The following is a 22,933-nucleotide window of genomic DNA, read 5'->3' on the forward strand; positions in this document are numbered from 1 at the left end:
TATATTACTTTTATTTATTACAATATGTCATATTTTCTTATATTAGTACTTTTGCTAGTTTACACGGTATTAGTTGTGTGTTATCCCTGCAACAGCCCGGCTCGCTGAAACAGTTCATGCTCCACCTGCTATTATAGGCAGAAATGAACAATGGACTCAAATGACTGCAAAGTATTTGCGCAACATCCCCACCATATTCTGGGGAGGCAAAACAATTTTTTGAGAATAAACTAACATGTGCTGCAATAACGTAGATAAGTAGTTCTCTGTGCAATACAATTAACACACTGTTTTAGTGTGGCAAACTATAACATTGTCATAGAAAGTTTGTTATTTCAGCATTGTTTTATCAACAATTGATATTTTTTGTTAGGTTTTTATTGAACATATGTCCCTCAGTCAACCTTAACTTCAGCCAAATGTGCAACCACATATAAACCACAGCTTTCATCCCCTGTGGTGCCAAAAGAGTAGGATGGAAAAATTTACAGTTGGCATTAGGTCAAATTAAAGCAGACAGGTTATTCCGTTAAAACATGTGTTTTTGATAACAACTGTAAAAACAAACCAAAAATAATAGTACAGTGATTGTTATCAAGCCGAGTGCCAGAGAACTATAAATATATCATTAACCACTGTTTACTTCCACAGGCTAAAAGACACAAAATTCTTTCTCATCTGGAATAAAATCTAGCCTGAAGAGACACTAACTTTGAAGAACTGCCTTGTTTTCTTTCTTTTTTTTTTTTTTTTTACAAAATGAACATTCAGAAGGCAATGTTGTTTTTATGTTGGATTATTTTGTGCATGGACACCTGTCTAAGCCAGGAAGACTGCACAGGTGTGGACTGTCCTGTTCTGCAGAACTGCATCGAAACGGTTTTAGAGAAAGGTGCCTGCTGTCCCACATGTAAACTAATGGGCTGCACCTGTGAGCGTTACCAGTACTACGACTGCGTCCAAGCAGGCTTCCGGAAAGGGAAAGTCCCAGAGGGGGAATCTTACTTTGTGGATTTCGGAAGCACTGAATGCTCCTGTCCCCAGGGAGGAGGGAAAATAAGCTGCCGTTTTATTCCGTGCCCTGAAATTCCTCCCAACTGCATTGATATTTTACAACCTGCAGATGGATGTCCTCAATGTGAGCGAATTGGCTGTACCCAACGCAGCAAGAAGTATGAGGCAGGACACTCCTATCAGATAGACCCGTGCCATGTTTGCCACTGTCCAAATGAAGGTGGAAGGCTAATGTGTTCACCTATCCCTGGTTGTGACCTTCGTAGTTCTAATAAACCCATGTGGGTTACAACTACTGAGAACAACAACCCTTTCAGAGACCCTAGCAGCCATCATGGCAGCCACCAGAAGAGTCCTGTGGAACCATTTTCCAAGCTGGCACTGGGAAACACTCTACCACTGTATAAGCAGGACCCACCCAGTTTTGGCACCGAGGATTATGACTATACACTGGCAGGGCCAACGTCTTCCACTATCCATGATCTGGCCCAACCACTGGAATCTACTACAGCAACACCAGTTTACCAAGAGTCAAGCTCCACTTCCTTCAGCTCCCATGATGACAGTAGACATGACCTGAGGAAGACACAAAAAAGCCCTGATCCAGAGAGGAGCAGTGAGGCTGAGGTTGCACATAACATGGATCCAACCACTCGAGAGACTCAGAGCGAAACATCAACATCCCTAATAACAGCAACCATACAGACCACAGAGAACCACAGGCCACAACTGGAAACTGGCGAAAGGACTATTAGACATAACAGTGACAGAAACAGAGTGGTACAGGAAACTTTGAAAGACACAGAATACACTGCCCATGCAAACAAAGGGGGAATGCACTCTGGCATTCACAAACATAGTCAGGGCAGTCGCACACAGAGTCATGGCGGCTCCCATTCTGTCGGCCATAAGTTACAAGAAAAAGTGTCAGTGGAGCACAGGCAGCTGCTCGGTAAAGAGGAGCGGAGCTCACACCCCACAATACAGTTCAATCCCACCAGCAGAGCTCCAGTCAGGATGCAGGAGGATGGAGAGCAGCCTCAAAGACAACCCCAAACACTCAACAACTACCGCTCTCAGGATGGTGAGGGAGACACAGAAGGTAAGTTAGTATAACAGTATCCCAACTCTTCTAAAGTAATTGAAAGCAGCTAAATTTAAAATAAATCTGAAACAAAATGTTTTGATTTGTTCAATGCCTAGATCAGAATACAGAATTTTCAAAATACATCTTCCTTTTCCTTCTCTCACATCCTGTCTTTTGAGGAGGAATTTATAATCACTCTATTCAACCTGGCAGCACTCCAGGAAAAACAATTGTCCATGGAAAGTCTGTTCTCCCTTGATAGCATTTATCTACCTTACTCAGTAGACAAAAGAACTATTCTTAGCATGTACTAATTTTCATGCATTCAAGTTGAGGTTTGTAAATAGTGAGTAATACCAAGCCTGGTGCTATATCTACATTATTATACTTCTAATACATCTGATAAACCCTGTAATCTGTAAAAATTGCAATTTCCCTCCCTACTTTGCTCCGATGTAAGTCCTGGGGTTGTGCCTCCTGCCTGTATCATATTATCAGCATGTTGTCAAACAGATCAGCCTTAAAGGCATGTAGGCCAATCAACTGCAGGCACTAGGAGAGAAATCAGACGATGAAGTGGTTACAAGGATGTCTAGAAGAGGAGTTCCACTGCACTGGAAAATGTGACATATGACATCTTATTTAAAATGTAAAGTTAGGTAACATATACGTTCTAAATGAAAAAAATAGTAATGCAAATTTGTGTTGCTTTAGATTTTATGCAATTCCATATGTGTTAATGATTCCTTTTTTAACCTTTTAGCCAAGGAAAGCCTAATTTAACCATTTCCCCATAAATTATGGCTGTACCAGGTAGTCTCACTATAGCCTTTTACAATACTTCCCTATGAAGAGAGTTACTAAACTAAATTATGAATGAGTGAAATGTATTAGCATTTTCATTTCATCCTTATAACCACTTCAGTGATAGAATTACTAAAGAAATAGGTTCAGGGTTCTGAGGACTCTTTCTTATTAGTAGTGTTTTGTCCAGCAAACCGCAATCTAGAGGTGTGTGGTTAACCTACTTTACAGCAGTATGATGTTTGTTGAGACCTGTCAGGACTTTTCTTTCCTTTCAGCACCTGGTCTCCATAGGTATGTATAGTATATGCTGAATGCATCTCTGAGGTGTTTCTGTGGGATTGAACTCTAGAGGTACCTGTCAAGTTAATTTACCAGCATAAAGTTGCAGCATACAGGTTACAAATTGACCGTTAGTTGCTGTTTGCCATGACACATTTTGGCTCCATACTCGGGTCAAGTCTGGGTAAAATGTGAAACTATGTGTGGACATCTGTGAGCCAACATAGAAATACTTTTGTTCACTAAGGGGAAAGAAATGATATTTACTTTGACAGACGTCCTCAAAGGTTTTCCACACTGGCCATAAGTGCATTAGGATAAAGTTCAGCTATTTAATTGTGAATTATAGCTTCATGGAAGAGAGTTTGAGCTGAAAGTCAAAGCAGGATGGCTTTTTCTCCTGGGATAAGGAGCTCGAGCTAACTGGCCTGGCCACTCAGTTTGGAGGATGGAATGACACTGTTAGGGTTCACTTGTGAAGGTCATTGGACATGTTAAAGCACAGACAGGAAAAACCCAGCTGATAAGAGTCTTGACAAATGCCTGTTATCAATGCTATTAGCGGAGGATGCCAAGGTATTTGGCGAGCAAAAAAGAAAGCATGAATAACAAGAACACAACCTTTTTTCACTAAACATAAATGGGCTGTGTTTGCCGGGGGACACGGCCCAAAATAAATGTTTTTTTCTTTCAGTCAATAACTCCTGCCCATTTGCCCTCTCTCTTTCCAACCAAATGAGTGTGTGCTCAGATGGGGGATGGGATTGTTTAGGCTTTCCAATACTGGGCTGGACCTAGTGTAGGATTTCTTGGGGGCTGTACCTGTGAGAGGCATAATACCCATGTGATGAATGAGACCACTGTTGTGGCTTGATTGCCAGACGCTACTCACTGGTCCCTCATGAGCTGGTGTGATTACCTGTCTCGCGTGAGGCTGCTGGTTTCCCAATCTTCTCAGTAATCACCTCATCTGAAGCATACCTCCACACATTTTTCCTCTCAGTAACGTACCTTCCTACTTTACCAAGCACCAACCTTAACATTGAACTAAACCAGAAGAAAATTAGACATGGAGAAGTTGAGAAAACTGAAGCATGAAAAGCATCTGAGTGCTTGTTTTTATCCACAGAACTGTCACAACATGCTGCATATAGGAGTGGGCTGAGCAGATGTATAATTTTCGTTAGGATGAAAAGATGGGTGAATTCCACTACTGTGAAGATCAGTTTGGAGAAGATAGCTCACTGCTCCTTACTGAAAAACCGCCTTATCCACATGTCACCCATGCTCATAAATAAAACAAAACATATGCTCCAGATGCAGGAAACCACTCTGAGACTGGTAGTGAATAGTAGCACATTAACAGATCAAATGCAGAAAATAGTAATACTTCTGATGGAACTTATACCAACAAATTAAGTAATATTACTCCTCACTGTTATTTTCGTCCATCAGGTCCAAAATCAGGATTTGGACGGATTTCATCTGGCAAGAAATGAGCAAATTTCCTGTGTTCTGGTTTGTGAACACACCTTGGAATATATAAGACATAATAAGGCAATGGGAAACAGGTTCAAATTACCAGACTGTGGAGAGTATTATGTCAGAGATGTGCAGTGGAATATACTTAACCAATTTAAAATGCAAAAAGAATGTCTAATGCTGATGTTGCATGGCAGAGACTACAAAACACCATGGGCTTGCGCCTGCCTGGGTGTGTCAAGGACACGGGTGGTATGCATAGGAAACACAAGCTATAAGTCACAATAATTAAATGCACCATTAGCGACAAGTACTGGCAGTGTTTATTTTAGTGTTTCTTTCAGGTTATCATCATCTCAGGTTAAAAGGAAGTGTCACTGGTTTGGACATTATGGTATGAAACCATCAAAGACTGAGACAAGCCCCCTGGGTTTGGGTCAACTAACTTTAATCCTGACTAACACTACAAAAAGATGGATCACACGATTGTTGGATCACAGTCTTAGAGAGATTAAGACATAAGTTGTCAATAATTGGAACCTGAATTGGCCAGGAGATGAAGTCATGGTGACCGCAGGAGAGCCCTCCCTGTTATGTCACAACCAGCTGTTCTTGGACAGTGTTTATGTGTTTCAAAAGGCACTGTATCTGTTCAAGTACTCATGGTTTAGGTGAGAAGAACATTGTGTCACTTCCTCCTGAGCTTTACACAGATTCTGAATACACACACACACACACACATACACACGGACAGGTTTTTAAGCTTTCAGCATCTGACATGTACTACCGCATGATTCGTATGTCATGGACCCTCTGCATGTGCTGTTATTCACTTTGTCAGTTCTGTTGACTCCAGCCCACCTGTATTGTAAATCACTGCCAAGTTCACAAAAGAAAAGACACATGAGCCTTGATTAGTGGCAACCCTTTATTCCCTTTTTGGTTATTATTCTTGCTCCATAGATTTCAGAGGGTGTGATGTCACAAGTTCTGGATTTGGACAAGAGCAAAGCATCTGGTGTTAATGTTAGTCTAATGGCCAGATATAATGACAGGCCTGGAACACGGAGATGCTCCTCAGACACCTTTCAAGTGAATATTATATAGAACTCCATTGTGCTAGCCCAATAAATCAACTTAGCTAATTATTGCACTGTTGAATGGAAAGAGTTGCAATACAGGCTTAATTAGAAGGTCTGTCAAAGAAACAGGAAGAAACCTGGTTAGTCTCAGATGTAGCTTGGTTAAAATAGTTTATCGTTCATCCCAAGTAGCTATTTTGGTGAAATGCAATCTCTATCCAAAGTTATTTCACCCTCTAAATCCTTTGTAAACATGGTACATTCTGGATATACACATGGAGCAAATTTGTGTCATGTTCTTATTGAATCCACCTGGAGAAAATCAATAGGAGGCAAAAGAAAGAGGATGAATCATTATGTTCTCTGTCTTTTAATATACATCCACTTAGGTTCAAAGGGACTTGTTTAACTCCATGGCTGGCACAGATACTGTAGTTATATATCAAAGAGTCATTGTGCCTTTCAAGGTTTAGATTTTCTCATTTCTAAACCTTTAAATTATGCACACTGCAGCAGTCACTTGCTCTATTCTGAGTAATTGCCTTCATCTTACATAGGTAAGTCAAGAAGAAGTATGAAAACAAATAAAGTGGATGTGGAAGTTAAAATGCTAGAATGACCTTGGGCGCTCTCCAATGTCTGTACTGAGCTTCATCTATTTATAATTGCAATAAGATTTTTGCTTGGTCTTTCGTCTGCATGACCACCACCATCATTTGAACCTTACATTAGAGCAGACCATGCTACGAGAGACCAATTAAAGGTGACGGAAGGTTGTTCATATAATTTTTTGCCACACTAGCGGGGTGGCTCTAGGGATGGCAGTGTTGGCAAATATATGATGGGCTGTCATGAACATTCACAGTCCCCTGGATCTTCCTTACTTTGGTGATCCCCTGACCTTTTCTTTAGCATTCACATTTTTTGTTTTAGTGAAATGTCAAAATATGCATTGCGATGAAATTTGATACAAACATTAATATTCCCCACAGGATGAATTGTAATCCCTGATCTTCATCTAGTGCCATCATCTGGTCAAATTTGCCCAATACTTTGGTTTTTGAACAAATACCTGTAAAACTAATGACATCCCCATCAGCCTCAGCTGTACCTTGTGTTTAGAGCTAATTAGCAAATGTCATGCTAACATGCTAGACTCTGAGCATGGTAAACATTACCTGCTAAAGATCAGTATGTTAGCATTGTCACTGGGCACATATTAGCATGCTGATATTAGCATTTAGCTCAAAGCACAAAGCCTAAGTGCAGACTCACAGCGCCGCCAGTATGGCTTTAGACTCTGGTTATAATCTGTTTTCTGATATCGATTTGCATCTGTGTTATAACTGGAAAGACACTTGCAACATATCTACACTATCAACCTCTAAATACCAAAAAAAACACCTACTCTGTATATAGTCTGTAGCTACTATCACTCTATTCTACTCTACATAATTGTGATAATCAGAAATCCAGTGAGGGCCAGTGTCAGCACATAAAACATAATAAAAAATGCAGTAAATAAATGCAACATGTTACATAAACATTTAAGAGGGTTATTTCTGGTTCTGATTAGATTGGATTAGTTAATTTAAAATTAAAACACTCAACACTCCGTTAAAACTCTCAATGGTAAAAAAAACACTGTGTTTTGTTTTATATCCAGATTGACAGATGTTTTGCACTGTATGGTGTGACTGACTGTGAAGGCATGAATGTCATGAGATGTGTCTCCTACAGTAGTGCAGGAGCCACAAATCAAAGCTGGAATGCGCTGCCCTGTTATTGAAGGAACACGTATACATTTTCCCCGTAAACTGGAAAATGTGTTTTTGCTCTGTCTGTTGCCTGACCCAGTTTGAAATGAAGTGCTAATGTGTTACTCTTTCACTCTGCTTCTGCTCTGATTAGCCAGGATTTAACCAAACAGTACAATTTTACTCTGAAGGTAATTTTACAGAGTCTTGAGTTTCATACTTCTCCCTGCCAATGAAAGTGAGAGCAGAGTCAAGAAGTCTGAGAGGAAAAACAAAGATTGTACTTGCTTTTCTCAGCGTAAAGTCACTAAAACCAGTTCTAAATCTGTTTCACAAAAGATAGAATTCAGTTGTACCTCAAATATCCTGTAACCAGATTTTGCAGCATCATACTGATGAAATTCTACTGCAGTAAATAACCATCCGTTTCCAGCTGAATTCACATTGTAACCTTTATTTCATGTGATTCCTCTGAAACACTGGCTGCACTGAGAGGGATAAATCTGGAGCCGGGTGTTTGTGTTTCATTATAGTGTCTGCCAAAGAGCTGGTGAAGACCTGCTGTGAGACAGGGGAGAAATGGGCTTCAGCTAATGGTCACTGCAACAACATGGACCTACCCAAGAAAGATAGACACTCCATCTGCTGGTAAGGTCATTATTAAACGCCCTTTCACGTCGTTTAGTTCTGCACACTGTAAATCATCTTAAATAGCCTTCTGTGGAAACATAGGCTGTTTATCTACTTCACCGGACTCATCAACAATGTGAATGTGAAGATAGATTAGAGACATAATGACAAAACATGCTCATATTTTATTATGAGGTGTTTTCTTGCAAGATCAATCAAGTAAATTTTTAAGATCTAATTAAATTTTAACTTGAAAACACATTTCAGTCAGCTCTGTAGCAGCACTTGTGGGAAGAACGGCCCACTCGTTGTTGCTGCAGGGCCACCGTTGCAGTCCAAACACATCTGCAGTCCTTTCTCCTGTTTGCTTTTCTCTGCCAGGACTGCCCAACAACAGTGCTGCCTCAGTTCCCTGAGAGAAAGTCGGTGTTTGGCTGGAATGAATGCAGCCAGAGCAGGGGATATGTGTCAAGAGGACACCAGCAATAAATGTAGGATTGATTCCTACAAGGCAAGTATATGTGATCAAATGCTACGGCAAAGGGTAAACACAGTTCACTGGGTTCACAGTCAAACTTAATGACATTGTAAATTTCAAATTAAGCCTAATGCAGTCTGAATTAGCAATTGATTAATGCATTAGTCATTGTAGAATTGAAAACATGTGAAAATGGTACTAGTCTGGAGCCAGTAAGAGTCTCTATGCCATGTTTGAGCAACTTTATTCATCATATCTCCTCTGAGCATGTGGTGCCAATTCAATTACTTTATTTTATTTAGACAAAATGATTTAGGGCCAATTACAACTGAAGATTCCTACAGTCCTAAATCTTTACAATCATCAAAGCAGACCTCAGCAATTAAAAATGTCATAAGCCAATTGTTGGCCTCTCTGAAATGTTGAAACACTGATAATTGATGTGGTAAAACAGTAGCAGTGGTAGATAGCTATTATGGTGATTAATGAGGGTCAAGTTATGGGCACTGTGTAACTCTATCACGTTTGGCCAGGTTCCCAAAACCACTCATTTTCCGCTTGACCTCTGTGTTGAAGGATACTTACTCACCTGCTCATAGGCCCTTGAGCAACATGGAGCCATTATCGACTCTATGCTGCAGTGCAGCTGTTAAATATTGGCTTTCACCACCTTTCTGTAGACCCCTGTAGATTTAGTAATATTATGCCATATACAGCCACTGTACATCACAGTGGTCATTACTTCAGTTTTATGTTTTGCTCTGCCCCCATGCACTCTTAAGTGGTGATCTAGCTGTGAGGTACAGGGAAACAGAGTGAGAGGCTGTGAATAAGAGAAGAGTTGGTCCAAATTCATGCTTGTAACTATCAAAGTTCAGTTCAACAAATTAATAGTCTGCTGCCACTCTTTGAGGCTATTTAGACACAGTGGTGCTAAATGCCAACTTCAACATGCTAATATTCACACAGTAACAATGCTAACATGCTGATGTTCAGCAAGTAATGTTTACCATTTTAGTGTTAGCAGGCTAGCATTTTCTAATAAGAAGTAAATACAGAGTACAGCTGAGAATGATGGGAATGTATTTTTGCAGGTATTGACCTAATGGTGGCACTAAAGGAAAAGTCAAAGGCTCACCAAAGGCTTTAGGATTCATCTTCTGGGCACCATAGATATCTGTCAAATTTCACGACAAACCATCCAATATTTAGATATTTTACCCCCCCAAAAAAGTTTCTCATAAAAGTAATCCTATGCGGATGATGTCAGTACAAATTTTAATATCAATCCTGAAATACTGAAATATAACTATATATATATATATGTATAACTATCAGATAGTTATCAAGATATTTCAGTCTTGACCGAAGTGCTCAGACTGGCCATCCTTAGAGCTGTGCCGCTAGCGTGACTAAAAGCAAACCTTGCTAACAGTATGGACCATTCCGTGTGTAGGCTTTTTCATAAAAACGGATTTTGAAATGTTAAGTACAACAGCTACTGTAAAGAGCAAAATGATCTATGACTACATGTGTAAAGACTGACTGTGTGACCTGCAGGAGTGCTGTGACTGCTGTTCTCTGGGGCTGCAGTTCCGCAGTGAGGGGCATCGCTGCGAAGCCCACTCCTACCTGGGCTTCCACTGCAGACACTTATTTCTAACCTGCTGCGATGGGGAGGACAGCACAGCTGGGAATCAGGATGACTGGCACTCTGTCAGAGAGAGGCCCTCTCTCAACCCCACTCCAACACCAAAAAAAGGTACTGTCAACAAATATTGCACAAGCAAATACACATGCATTGCATGCTCCATGCCAAGGGAGGTGGGGGAATGTAATAGACACTGATGCACTGCCAGAGAAAAGTACTGTTTTAAACCAAAGACAATAAATTTTCTTTATACTAGCTGTTGAAAGGAAGCATTATAGTAAGGTTTCCAAACCCTGCTGAAAAATGGTGTGCCTCACTGGCCTCCCAGAACAAAGTATAATAGCCCATATCCTGTAATGTAACTCTAAGAGATCTAATGCCTGTCTGCCGGCCTGGCTTTGCATTCAATTCTTTTTCAGTAAACCACAATGTTGTTAGTAGAATTCTTGCACTGATTTGGTTTGGCTTGTACAAGGTGAAGAACTTGACCATCCATGTTGCAGTAAAAACCGTGTGGTCGTGGATGATCAGGTGCCATACATTATGTTTTCTTCTGTTATGGTTAATTAGTCAGTTAGGTAATTTTTGTTTCCACATCATGACAAACATTTGGACCCATTCCATTTGGCATGAGACACTGCTGCAGTTCTGGTAACACAAAGCAAAAAGAAAGAGATCAATCATAATATTATTAATGCACTTAATGGTTATTTTATTGTAACTGCATGTGTATTTTTAAGAACCCATCTAAGAAACGGTGTTGCAAACTTGTTTAGAATATGAATAATGTAGTATGTGGTAGTGGATGATGCTGTGTATTTTTATCCCTGCAAAAATAAACATTACAATAAAAAAATATATATTTTATATATTAAATTTATATTTAATTATTGTGGCCATTATGCCTTTCCTGTAATTATTATTATTATTATCCTTTGAAGTGATAAAACAATTTTAAACTTTGAATGCAGTTTTATATCATTATACAGTTTAATTGCCAGCGGGAACAACAGCCACTCTCTCTGTTTGCTGTAGTATCTGACAGCCCGTACCCTAAAGAGGCCTTCTCCATCGGTGAGGAGCGGGATGGGGAGAATGCGGTGGAGGGTCCTGTTGAAGTGGAGGACATGGATGAGTGCCTGATATATGAGGGCAACATCTGCCACCACAGATGTGTCAACACGCCAGGCTCTTTCCGGTGTGAGTGCTTCCCTGGATACGTGCTGCAAGAGGACGCTGTCACTTGTGCGCAAGGTAAAGTGAAGACCACCAATCTTATTTTGTCACAAAGATCTAGCAGACATTTCCAGTGATGCCAGTACACAGGAAAGTGACTCTCTGTGCCATTTGCTCTTTGAAATATGATTTACAGTCTGTATTCCTGTCAGGAAGATCCCATTTGTCCTAATTTGTCTACACATTCGTAGTGTATTATTTTCCTGGTCTCTTTGAGTTCCTTCCTGTCTGCAAGGCCTGATACTGGCTAATAATAGTTACTTTAATCACACACTAACATCCCTTTCCTGGAGTGACAGCAACGCTCAACTAATCACATCTCTGCTGTTGTCAAAAAGCTTTTCAGATGAAAAAGAAAGCATTTTCACTATTTGAAAATCATTCTTTGCACAAACTGAAGGTCTGCTCAGGTGTACGGTTCAGAAGTATTTTCAGGTAATGCTGTACATTGTGTACCAGACTTTAATCAACAGTGTTTTTCACCAACACAAGCCTGTCTCAACAGGATCTTTATGCCAGAGCTCTCAGCAAATTACAGTGAGGGATGAGGATCACTAATAACACCAAATGTTTGTCTGCAGGCAATGTTTTTTTCTGTCTCACCTTCACTGCTATTACATCTTACATCTGTGGCAACTATCCTCATATCGTTGGATGAAAATGCAGGAATTGCATAAGGTTCAAGCCTCTAACTAAGACCGGAGTAAATGAAGAGGTGGAATTTTTAATTACAGTGTGATGAGACTCATGTTTCTGCAGATACGGAGGACAAGGAGAACGGACTGAAGGAGACTGACAGAGCGGCAGCAGAGCCTACTTCCCCACCTCTGCCTTCCACCGAGCCCCGTGTCCCACTCAACTCCTGTGAAGGTTAGAAACGTACAGCTTAATGATGGGAAAAGGTGCTGCAGACCTGACAGCCCACCCTGAGCACTTTCATTCATCCTTACGTCTTAATCAGAGACTGGAACATGCATCTTGATGTAGTCGAATATGTGTAGATGTGAAGTGAGAGCAGGCTGCCACAGATTGACATGTTATTATTTCAAACTCACCCTTTCAATTAAAATTGTGCTGCAAATGTCAAAACACAAGTGGTGAGATGGTATCAAAGGTTAGTTTGTTTTCAGCATCAGCCACCCATTCTCACGGGTTCTCCATATCATAATCTGTGCAGGGCCACATTTTGTTTGTCTTGTTTGGTTTCTATGACACCAGGGTGGAGGTCTACCACACTGTGCGCCAAAAGTAGGAAATACAATATGACCAGGTCAGGGATCAACCTGGAAAAAGGAAGTGAGCAAACGGCAATATTGTAAATAGTGTTCTTGTCTCCCACCCAGAGCCACAAAGCTCCCCTGTTTCACCCTGAATGCTCTTGTATGGAGTTTGTAGTACAGTATTATTCATATATATTGTATTTGACTGTACAGTATTATTTTCAGGAAACAGCCCATGTGAGCAACACTGCACCTCAGTGGGTGGAAGGCCACAATGCTCCTGCTTCCCAGGATTCTCCCTCATGGCTGACGGGCGCTCCTGTGAGGGTAAGGACCTAAAACTTGGTTGGAATACTGAAAACATTTTCTTGCATCACACCATGGTAACATGTGGAAATGTTGTGCAATCATAGAAGTGAAAAATAACTCGCAATGTCAGCCCTCATTTCACTTCTTCTTTTTCAGCCAGAGGAGTTTGGTTCCAGTTGAGGAGAGTTTCTTGGCAAGACTGTCTGCCACTGATGTGTCTTTTCTCTAATCAGCGCCTCTAGATTTGGAGATACAGCACTAATCCCCTTCACTCTTAGCAACACACTGTGATGCACACAAAAAAAAGATGTTCTTATCATCTTGTTCCTGATCTGGGTCTCTAACAGACTATCCATGCATTATCACGATATATCTTACGAACTGCATCCCATATCTACCCTTAATTTCCACTCAGATTGGTGATGGACTGCGTGGTTTATCCTAAGGCAGATCAGCTACTGCTATATGTTTCTAAGCTGTCTCCATAGGGATTTACTGTATCTTTAAGTTAAGCCATAACCACTGGTCTGTCTCCTGTTTGACAGCAGCAAACCGTGGCAGTGACACAAAGAGGGGCTAGGTATGGTGACAAGTTTCTCATTGTGTGGATGTTATGCCCAGTGGCCTTGCCCCTAATGTCTCTCCCAGTGGAGGGCCCAACCTGTCTTTTTAATGGGCTTCTAACTGCTGACTGTTACACACAGATCACGGCTCAGTTGATGGCATTTTGTATATCCTGTACTTCTACTGTGCAATTAGTAATTCTCTTTTATCACACTGACACATTTGTCCTTTATATTCTTTTTTTTTAAACTTCCAGACATAAATGAGTGTTTGTCCGCACATGCCTGCCAGCTGAACGAGCGCTGCGTGAACACTGCAGGGAGTTACATCTGTCAGAGACTGATCACCTGTCCCCCAGGATACCAGATCAACAATAACATATGTGAAGGTACACCATACCTTATTAGTATCAAAGTATTCACTTTTACCCACAATGAATATGTTGTAAATACCAGCAGGAGAGCATTTGTATTACTGTATTTTCACAATGTAAGGAAGGCACATTGTTCAGGCAAACAAACCCTTGAAAGTAAGTATTGAAAATTAGATTTTTTTAATTCTCCACATCCAGTGATTGTGTAATTTCACATGTTAGCACATAGACAAGAGGGAATAATAAGAAATATTACTCCAGAGAGCCACTTCCATAATCTTTGCTTGCCCTTAACTCTGAAGAGCTAGTTGGTGTGTCTTTGTTGGTGGCGCCCAACTTTGAGAGGAAGCAGTAAACCTCCCAATACGTCTCATTATTTCCATGCACCATAAATTGGGCCTGTGCAGAAGTCTCATTCATAAAGCAGGATGTTCAGGAAGAAGGACCACTAAGATGAGTTTTAGTTTATGTGCTGTAAGTGCTGTTTTCCACTGCAGATGGGAGACTCTGCCAATATGCAGCTCCTTAAAGAATGTTTAATCAGGCAAAATGAGCATTTAACAAGAAAGTATGTTTAACAGTAAGCCTCCAAACAGCTGCCACTTCAGGCCGTTGGCATAAGTGCAGAGTGAAAAAACAGCTTTGTGTTGCGCTACCTATTCCCTATTCATGGCTTACTAAGAGACTGTAATGAAACTCTCCTTTTTCCTCTTCTGACAAATGAAGCAAAGTCACCACACTGGAAGAAACTAAATTGTGTCCCTCTCCCTTCTCTAAACAGAATGACTCAGATAAGACCATGAATTAATTGTGCATTCTTGCATTAATATTCACTGTCTTCCTGACCCAGTGTGTTCAACAACCTTAACACCAGATTGACACATTTTGTGCCAAAAATCACTCTTTGTTTTTGGTGTCATAGCTCAATCACACCAGAATGTCCAGATATCACACACATATTGCTTAAATCAGTACAACTTACTCTTTCTTATTTAAGATTTTGGCACATAATCAACAAATTTAGACTTTTTTTAACCATCAAAAACCATCAGTGCAAACATGAATTGCTTGTAGCCAATGCAGCATGAATTTCTATAGTGCAGATTTGCCAAAATGTTAACAATATCAGGCGCAAAATGGGGCTCAGGGGCTCAGGTGTAGCCTACAGCTAACTCAGTAACTCATGGCAATATTACACTTCCTGTTCACATCATCCAAAGCATAGTGGACATATTAGGGTCAAAACTTATTAATCATAAATTGAATTAAAAATAACAGAAGTGACAAGGATTGACGTTTTCATGTTTTACACGAGTGGATTTTTTAAACTTTATTGTACTAAGGCAAAAAATGTCAATGTGGTTGTTATATCCATGGAACACCAATATTCTAATCATACTTCATACTTCATTCATATATTTTATTATTTTAAAAAGTCTGCAAATGAGAGGAAAAGTCTGCAGTCATGCTAGCTACTCTGTGAGGCTGTTTTTAGGCAGAGCAGTGCTTTTGCTAAAAGCTCACATTCACAATACAAGATAAAAAGGTCAGAGGATCCCCAAAGTTATTACAATTCATCCTGAGGGGGACATAAATGTACCAACTGTATGGCAATCTATCCAATAGTTGTTGAGCTATTTCACTCAAAACCACAAATCTCAAAGTCATGGTGGTGCTTTCCTCTAGCACCACCATGACTTTGAGATTTGACATGAGAGTCAGAGGGTCACCAAAGTCATTAGGATTTATTGACTAGGAATCAAAAACTCCTGTAAGTTCATGGCAATAGCTGATATTTCCATCTAGACTGAAGTGGTGGACCAACCTTCGTGCCAATGGCTAAAAAAATTTAAATTAAACTGTGTAAAACTTTTCATTTCATAAAAAGTGTCCTTGCATATGCTTATTATCTTCTTCAGCCAAATTCATTCTGGAAATAACAATACTTACGAACTATGCAGTGACTATGCCATAACCCTGTGAATACAGGGAGTGAAAACAGTCAAAAAAAACCAACCAAGTGTTCAAGGGGATAAATTCTCACGTACAGCACATAGACTTTTTGACCTTGTAGGTTTCTTGAACCCATTGCCTTCAGGGAGGCCACTGCCAATCACTCACACATTTATCCTACTTCCTTGCTTTTCTGTCTCTGTCTCCGCCGGTGCCGGGCCCACTCAGCTCTTGCCGACTCTGCCAGGCTTGTGTCAGGAGCAAGATGCTCAATCACTATCTGCTGTTTAGACACCTACCCTACAGTGTATCAGCAGGGCTGCCTGCCAGAGCTGGTTTAGGCCATACTACAGCAATTACATATAGTGAAATCCTGCAAGCCTCCCTGAAAACTCAAGACACTCATGCATTATGCACACACACACACACACACACACACACACATACACACACACACATATGCACCACATTTTGTGTTCTTTTGAGATTTCCCTCCAGCTTTGGTTCATACTGTGGCAGATGTGGAAGGCTGATTGACAGGAGGTAAGTCCCTCAGTAGACAGGTGTTAGAGTACTCTAGGGGAATAAACCACAATGTTAATTCACGAAGACTACTGCATGTGACTTCCGCTGGTTTGACTCATTAGATGTATTCATCTAGTTGAAATAATAAACTGTCATTCAGGCCATTCTGGTTTTAACAAGAGCTATTAGTATAGATGATGATATAGAAGAGGTTCCAATACAATTATTTTAGTGTTGATTAACCTCTAGAGTATTGACAGGGAGAGCATTAAGATAAATAAACAGCAGCCTGTCGAATCTGCCATTTAACCACAGTGCCATCCAGTGGCGAAATTTGGCATTACATGTATGGATCTCGTAGCATGCACTGTTTAGTTAACACGTTATGGATTATTAGCCTCAAACAAATAATGGTTGAGGTGTGCTTTATTTGCAATTAAAAATGTATTCAGTCCTCATTAGCGCATTTATTCATCTTATTCCTCAGATATCAATGAATGTGTGCAGCGGACCCATAACTGTGGACTTGGCTTTGAGTGTGTCAACACTGAGGGCTCCTTCAGGTGCAACCCCATACCTCGATCTCAGTGTCCAGTGGGCTTTAACTGGGACGCACAGGGCAAATGTATAGGTAAAGGAATTCACTTTCTTACTGAGATGATGATATAAGTTTTTTACAGTGAGGTTTACAATTGTTCCCTGTCTTGGGCAAGGGAGTGGGGGCAAAACATATGGAGGTTTTCACTCAATTCATCATCCTTTTTCTGGTTTTAATTGTGCTAACAGAGGAAATAAACCGAGAAAGTGTTTGGTTGGGGGAAAAAAAAAAGATTCAGTATTAATTTGTGTCACTGTATGAGGGTTTAACAAGCAATTAAGGGTCTTCTGTGTGGTTTTACATAACAGTCAGTATAGTTTTTGTTTTTAGAGATTCACAATCTTATTCCCAAGCACACGAGTGAACCAAGCCAACCACAAAATTTCCCCACAGGTGAATCATAGTCCACATACACGCACGGCAGTACGACGTGCAGGTGAATCAGCGTAGCTGCAGCAACAGAGGGGTTAAATGCCACACAGACAGGAGATCAGAGAGGTTGCTGTTAGGGACTGCAGAAGGGTGGATAAAAGCCAGTCCTCTGTCCTCCTACAGTACAAACTGATGCTGTGGAATTAGCCCCCAGGGGCAGGAACTGGGGCAAGTCGAGGCAGCCGACGCCCCTGTAAAAGAAGTGAAAAAGAAATGCTCTGAGAAATGACAAAATTGAGAAAATGTCAGACACACACACACAACAAAGTTATCCATGGGAATGCAACTGTGTGATGTGTGTTTGCTTTGATACCACAGTGTGGCTAAAGAGCATGCCTTTGTGCCTTTAGGTCTCCTCACTTCATCTGTCTTTCTTTTTCTTCTTCATCCCTCTCTGTCTTTCTCTCTCTCTCCTTTTGACAGACATTGATGAGTGTGGCGCTTTGGCCCAGCCATGTAGCCAGGATTTTAACTGCATCAACACAGTGGGATCCTACATGTGCCAAAGGAAGATAATATGTAGCCGTGGCTATCATGCCAGTCCTGATGGATCCAGATGTATTGGTATGATTTGTAATTGTTACACATGAACAAACGACATTGATTCATGAAGTGGGGGCAGCTGAATAATTGTCATTTAATTGATTTTTCCATCTCTTATGTGCCTTGTAGATGTGGACGAGTGTCAGGGCAGTCTGCATCGATGTGGAGAGGGCCAGCTGTGCCACAATCTGCCTGGTTCCTATCGTTGTGAATGCCAGACAGGCTATCAGTATGATTCATTCAGGAGGATGTGTGTAGGTACGCTGGACATAATACACATTATCATTCAGAAGTAGCACACTTGCTACATTTTAAGAGACACAAGTGGAGCTTTATGCATTTTGTCTTAACCCTCCTTTCTCTCACTTTCCTACTTATACTGTTCTCTGTTTACCTTTTTTTCCCCCTTCATCACTTTATCACTCATTTGCACTACTTTACAGCCGCCCCTCTTCATTGTCTGCCCATTCTGCTGTTCCTGTTTATTATTCTGTGGTGGGAAAGCTGCTGCTGTTTCCTGGGTTCTGCTGCTGCCTCCTGCAGTAGCGACTGGGGTGATCACGTCTCCTGCTGCAGAGGACTCTGTTCTGCCCCTGCTGCTTGCTTGCTTGCTGCTGCTGCTCCCTCTGTTTGTGATTCACTGTGTTGTGACTCTCATGATAATGGACTCTGCTCAAGTGTTTAGACTATGAGCAGGCAGCTGGTCCCCTCACACTGCACTCGCGTTGACATGCACACAAACGCACACAGGCATGCACATAAACACCCGCTTGGTTGCACACGTACACTTGAACACATAATACACATATACATAAATACAATACACACTTACAGAGGTATGATGACACTGCTTCTTCCTATCAGATGTAAATGAGTGCTGGCGCTATCCAGGCCGCCTGTGTGCCCAGACCTGTGAGAACACCCCGGGCTCCTATGAATGCTCGTGTACCTCTGGCTTCCGCTTATCCAGAAATGGGAAGAACTGTGAAGGTGTGTGTGTATAAGTGTCTGCCTGCATAGGTGTGAGAGGGCGCATGCATGTGTACGTGTTGGTGCATGTGGTTGTATGTTTTGGTGAATCTGCGCGTGAAAATATGCGTGTTTAATGTCTGACTGTGTTTGTTGGTGTACCAGACCTGTGTGTGTGTGTGTGTGTGTGTGTGTGTGTGTGTGTGTGTGTGTGTTTGTGTGTTTGCGTTATTCCTAGACTGAGCTGATATTAAAGCTGGCCACTGTACAGTATATTGCTGAAGAGGAACGGCAGTTAGAGGTATTAGTGTATTACACTGTATGTCATACCATGCCTCCAAGCACAAAACAGTAAAAACATAATTGGCTTAATCACAACATCTTGTTTATATGTTAGGATAAAAACATTGAAAACCCTTTGATCAAGTCAATTGTGACAGTAATGAGCCCTAACCTCTAATCTCCAGATGTGAATGAGTGTTTGGCCAGCCCATGCAATCAGGAGTGTGCCAACATCTATGGTTCCTACCAGTGCTACTGCAGACAGGGCTACCACCTCAGGGAGGATGGGCACACCTGTGAAGGTGGGGCACACTCTATTACACACCACAAATACCATATTTATACGAAACTAATGTTCAGACAGGTTTATGAATCAATCTCACATGATTTACTTCCTCCTTTTTGCTCAGACATCGACGAGTGTTCCCAGAGCATCGGCCATCTGTGCACCTATAAGTGCGTGAATGTTCCTGGCAGTTACCAGTGTACCTGTCCTGAATATGGATACACCATGTCTCCAAATGGACGCTCTTGCAGAGGTGAACACCCTTCTAAAAAACAAAACCAACAAAATGCATACACTCACTGTATTGTAGCTGCTTCAGTACACATGAACCTCATTGAATTCTGCTCTGAAACAGATTTTTAAAATGTCTCTGCACCCATTTAACTCTACATTGAGTGTAATGTTCTGCACAGATAAATATAATTGGTACTTTTACAGTGGCTCAGTAATTACACAGGCTATAAAACTTTATTGTACTAAAAATCTTGTCTAGCTAATTTGAATTTTTTTACTTGAGCAGTTTTTTCATTCCCCACAAGGATTAGTTTTGTCCTACATGTTTCGGCAATGAGGCTTTTCCTCAATGTCCAACTGTAACTAGCACGTTTCCTCGGCTCCAGGCAGTAAACCAGCCCTTGTGCATTATCTGTTCTAGATATCGATGAGTGTGCTACAGGTGCCCATAACTGCTCTCTGGCCGAGACCTGCTACAACATCCAAGGAGGGTACCGCTGCCTTTCTCTCACCTGTCCACCAAACTACCGCAAGGTGTCTGACACGTGAGTGATATAATCTGTTTAAAAGCCATACCAATGTTCAATATGATGCCTCATTGATCTTTCAAAAGGCTGATATTCTGTTATGTAGTTTATGATATATTTGGAGTTTGATCTATTTAAAGTCGATAAGGACAACTCAGTCAGTTTAACTGTTGGGCAATTTGGTGGGGGGGTTGGGGGGGGGGAGTTGGGCATTCCGTCTTTATTGGACAGAGTGTGAGTGAAGAGAATTAGTATTCAGTAAGAATTAATGTATAGGAAACTGATTTAATAATAATTCAGTAATAAAATGATGCTTTATCTTGAAATATTTAATTAATTATAATATTTATCTTGTCTTAACATGTTTTATTTCTTTTTTAAAGAACTTAGAATTGCCTTGTTGTTGAAAAATGTTGAATACAAAGAAAGTTGCCTTACCTGTGTCCCCTGTAGGCGCTGTGAGCGGATCAGCTGTCCTAACTACCTGGAGTGTCAAAACTCTCCGCTGAGGATCACCTACTATTACCTCAGCTTCCAGTCCAACATCGTCATCCCTGCACAGATCTTCCGTATCGGACCCTCCCCTGCCTACTCGGGAGACAACGTCATCGTCAGCATCACGCAGGGCAATGAGGAAAACTACTTCAGCACCCGGAAGCTGAATGCCTACACAGGTGCTGTGTACTTGCATCGACAGGTTGAGGGTACAAGGGATTTCTTAATCAATGTGGAGATGAAGCTTTGGAGACAGGGGACGTTCACCACTTTCCATGCCAGGATCTACGTCTTCATCACAGCCAACCCCCTCTAACAGTTAGAGATGTGCAGTGGCCACTATGGACCTTAATTCAGTTCCTGAAGACTTTTCATATCACTATTTAACAACGTCATAAAGTATTCCACTGTCTGTCATGATTGGTTTTAGTAGTTAATCTTGCTTATGTCCAGTTGAAGTTAATATTTAAGCATTGTTGTAAGAGTTGTGGAATATTCAGAAAGAAACTGTTGAACACTGCCTTATGCCCATTTGTTTTCACAGCAATTGCATGAAAACCCTGTAATGGCAAGTTATCTTTTTTTCATTTTCCACTGGAATTATACATGTAAGTAATTTCCATTAAGGAAAATACATTCTATATTTTCAAAAACCCATTAATATCTGAATCCAAAATAATAACTTTAGAGATACAAAGATATTTATTATACCACCAGAATGAAACAATTTGCCATTGTTTTGATGATCTTAACCCGATGTAAGTAAAGCATAAAAATGATAACAGGCAATCTCAAGCTTCTTCCCAGCTCTTTTTTTGTAATAAGAGACTTATTGCTCATATCATCCTGTTATAAGATGAAGATGTGTAATTTGATAACAATGTGACAAAAAGCAGAAGATGAGTTTCCATTACAGCGCCTAAACTAGTATGTCTCTTTTCTTTTACCCTTCATATTTTATCATTTTATATTATTCTATATGGTGTATTTTTGTATGAGACACATTATGTATGGATGTATCATATTTTTATGCTAGATTCATAAGCTGCAGTATTTTACTAAAAATAATAAACACCTATGTGATTTGGTGAGTATTGGCAACTTTCATTTATGGATATTAATTATTGAGGAGGAGTGTGTATTTTTGTTTCATAGTCTTTCCTTAGTCATTTCCACTTGACAAACTGGTTTAATTATGCACCATTGTATATAGTAAACATTATTATTAAAGTATATAATCCATTCTTGTCAGGGCATGTCACACAGTAAATATCTATACCTATTTACATGCCTGTTCACACCTTGCAAGTGAGCTCAACATGAGCATCATCCTTCAACACATGCCTCCTTGACGCACACACATTCTATGGCATCTAATAAAAGCAATGATCATGTAGTGTTTGAAATCTGACATAATATAACATTATTATAGTCTTTTTTATATTTATATGTTAGGTCTTACAGGCTCTAAACAAGTTCTACCCCATACTGTAGATTGTAACATAGAAAGAGTTATACTCCCATCTACAGGGTGAGTGCAGTCCTACACCTGGACATTTTGGCTTTCTTCCAAGGCAACAGTAGTTTTTTTAAACAATAAAAATATAATTGTGTAGAAATATGAACTAAATAAAGTATAAAACATCTATAAACAAAGGAGCTAAGATGATTTTATTTTTCTAAGCTCTACGTAAAGCTATAAGGTCATCTTCTGCTCTCCTCAGTTCAGCGAATCTCCTGGACCTGCTGTAATTATCAGGAAAGGGTGTGTGTGTCTCTGTGACAGCTGTATTAATGCATGTTGCACATCCAAACACGGCTGCTCGCCAGTTTTTCTGGTCTCTGAGATGAGTTATACTGTTGAAGGTCATTTCAACAAAAGAGACTGATTTCTGTGATTTCTGCATTAATTTTAGACCCTTATTCCTTGCTTGGTGAAAATGAACAGTTGTTGGTTAGTCCCAAAAGAATCAAGGAAACATTAAGTAAAGCTTTCTCATTCTTTGAGTGTAAGATGCTCCTCCTAACATAACTCATAATAATAGCTACGAGTGTATGACTGACTCAAGCACACCCAGTGACTGAGATGCCACTCTTGGTATGTACAATACATAACCAGC

At 40.5% G+C, this 22,933-nt stretch overlaps 1 protein-coding gene across 3 annotated transcripts; it reads left to right on the forward strand.

Moving 5' to 3' along the window:
* The first annotated feature begins 676 nt into the window (after nt 1-676).
* Nucleotides 677-21,904, forward strand: LOC123975711 (fibulin-2-like). Of its 3 annotated transcripts, XM_046057409.1 has the most exons (16): nt 677-2,116; nt 8,042-8,156; nt 8,520-8,649; nt 10,177-10,378; nt 11,303-11,521; nt 12,263-12,373; nt 12,949-13,050; nt 13,853-13,984; nt 16,935-17,078; nt 17,901-18,041; nt 18,150-18,278; nt 18,885-19,010; nt 19,457-19,573; nt 19,682-19,810; nt 20,213-20,336; nt 20,772-21,904. In XM_046057409.1, exons 1-16 carry the CDS (start codon nt 760-762, stop codon nt 21,127-21,129), a joined length of 3,636 nt encoding a protein of 1,211 aa, XP_045913365.1. In that variant the 5' UTR covers nt 677-759; the 3' UTR covers nt 21,130-21,904. The 3 variants fall into 3 exon arrangements, 2 of the variants coding, with proteins under 2 accessions (XP_045913365.1, XP_045913366.1); XM_046057410.1 differs by lacking the exon at nt 18,885-19,010; XR_006826147.1 differs by lacking the exons at nt 19,682-19,810; nt 20,213-20,336; nt 20,772-21,904 and adding an exon at nt 19,228-19,290 and having other exon boundaries at nt 19,457-19,570.
* The last annotated feature ends 1,029 nt before the right edge of the window (nt 21,905-22,933 follow it).

The sequence above is a fragment of the Micropterus dolomieu genome, linkage group LG08, assembly GCF_021292245.1.
Source record: "Micropterus dolomieu isolate WLL.071019.BEF.003 ecotype Adirondacks linkage group LG08, ASM2129224v1, whole genome shotgun sequence".
In the NCBI taxonomy this organism is placed as follows: domain Eukaryota; kingdom Metazoa; phylum Chordata; class Actinopteri; order Centrarchiformes; family Centrarchidae; genus Micropterus; species Micropterus dolomieu.

Coding starts and splice junctions, on each gene's coding strand:
- LOC123975711 (XM_046057409.1), top strand. CDS start 760: ATGAACATTCAGAAGGCAATGTTGTTTTTATGTTGGATTATTTTGTGC. Junction 8,650..10,176: donor GTAGGATTGATTCCTACAAG/GCAAGTATATGT, acceptor TGTGACCTGCAG/GAGTGCTGTGACTGCTGTTC. Junction 13,985..16,934: donor CAACAATAACATATGTGAAG/GTACACCATACC, acceptor CTTATTCCTCAG/ATATCAATGAATGTGTGCAG.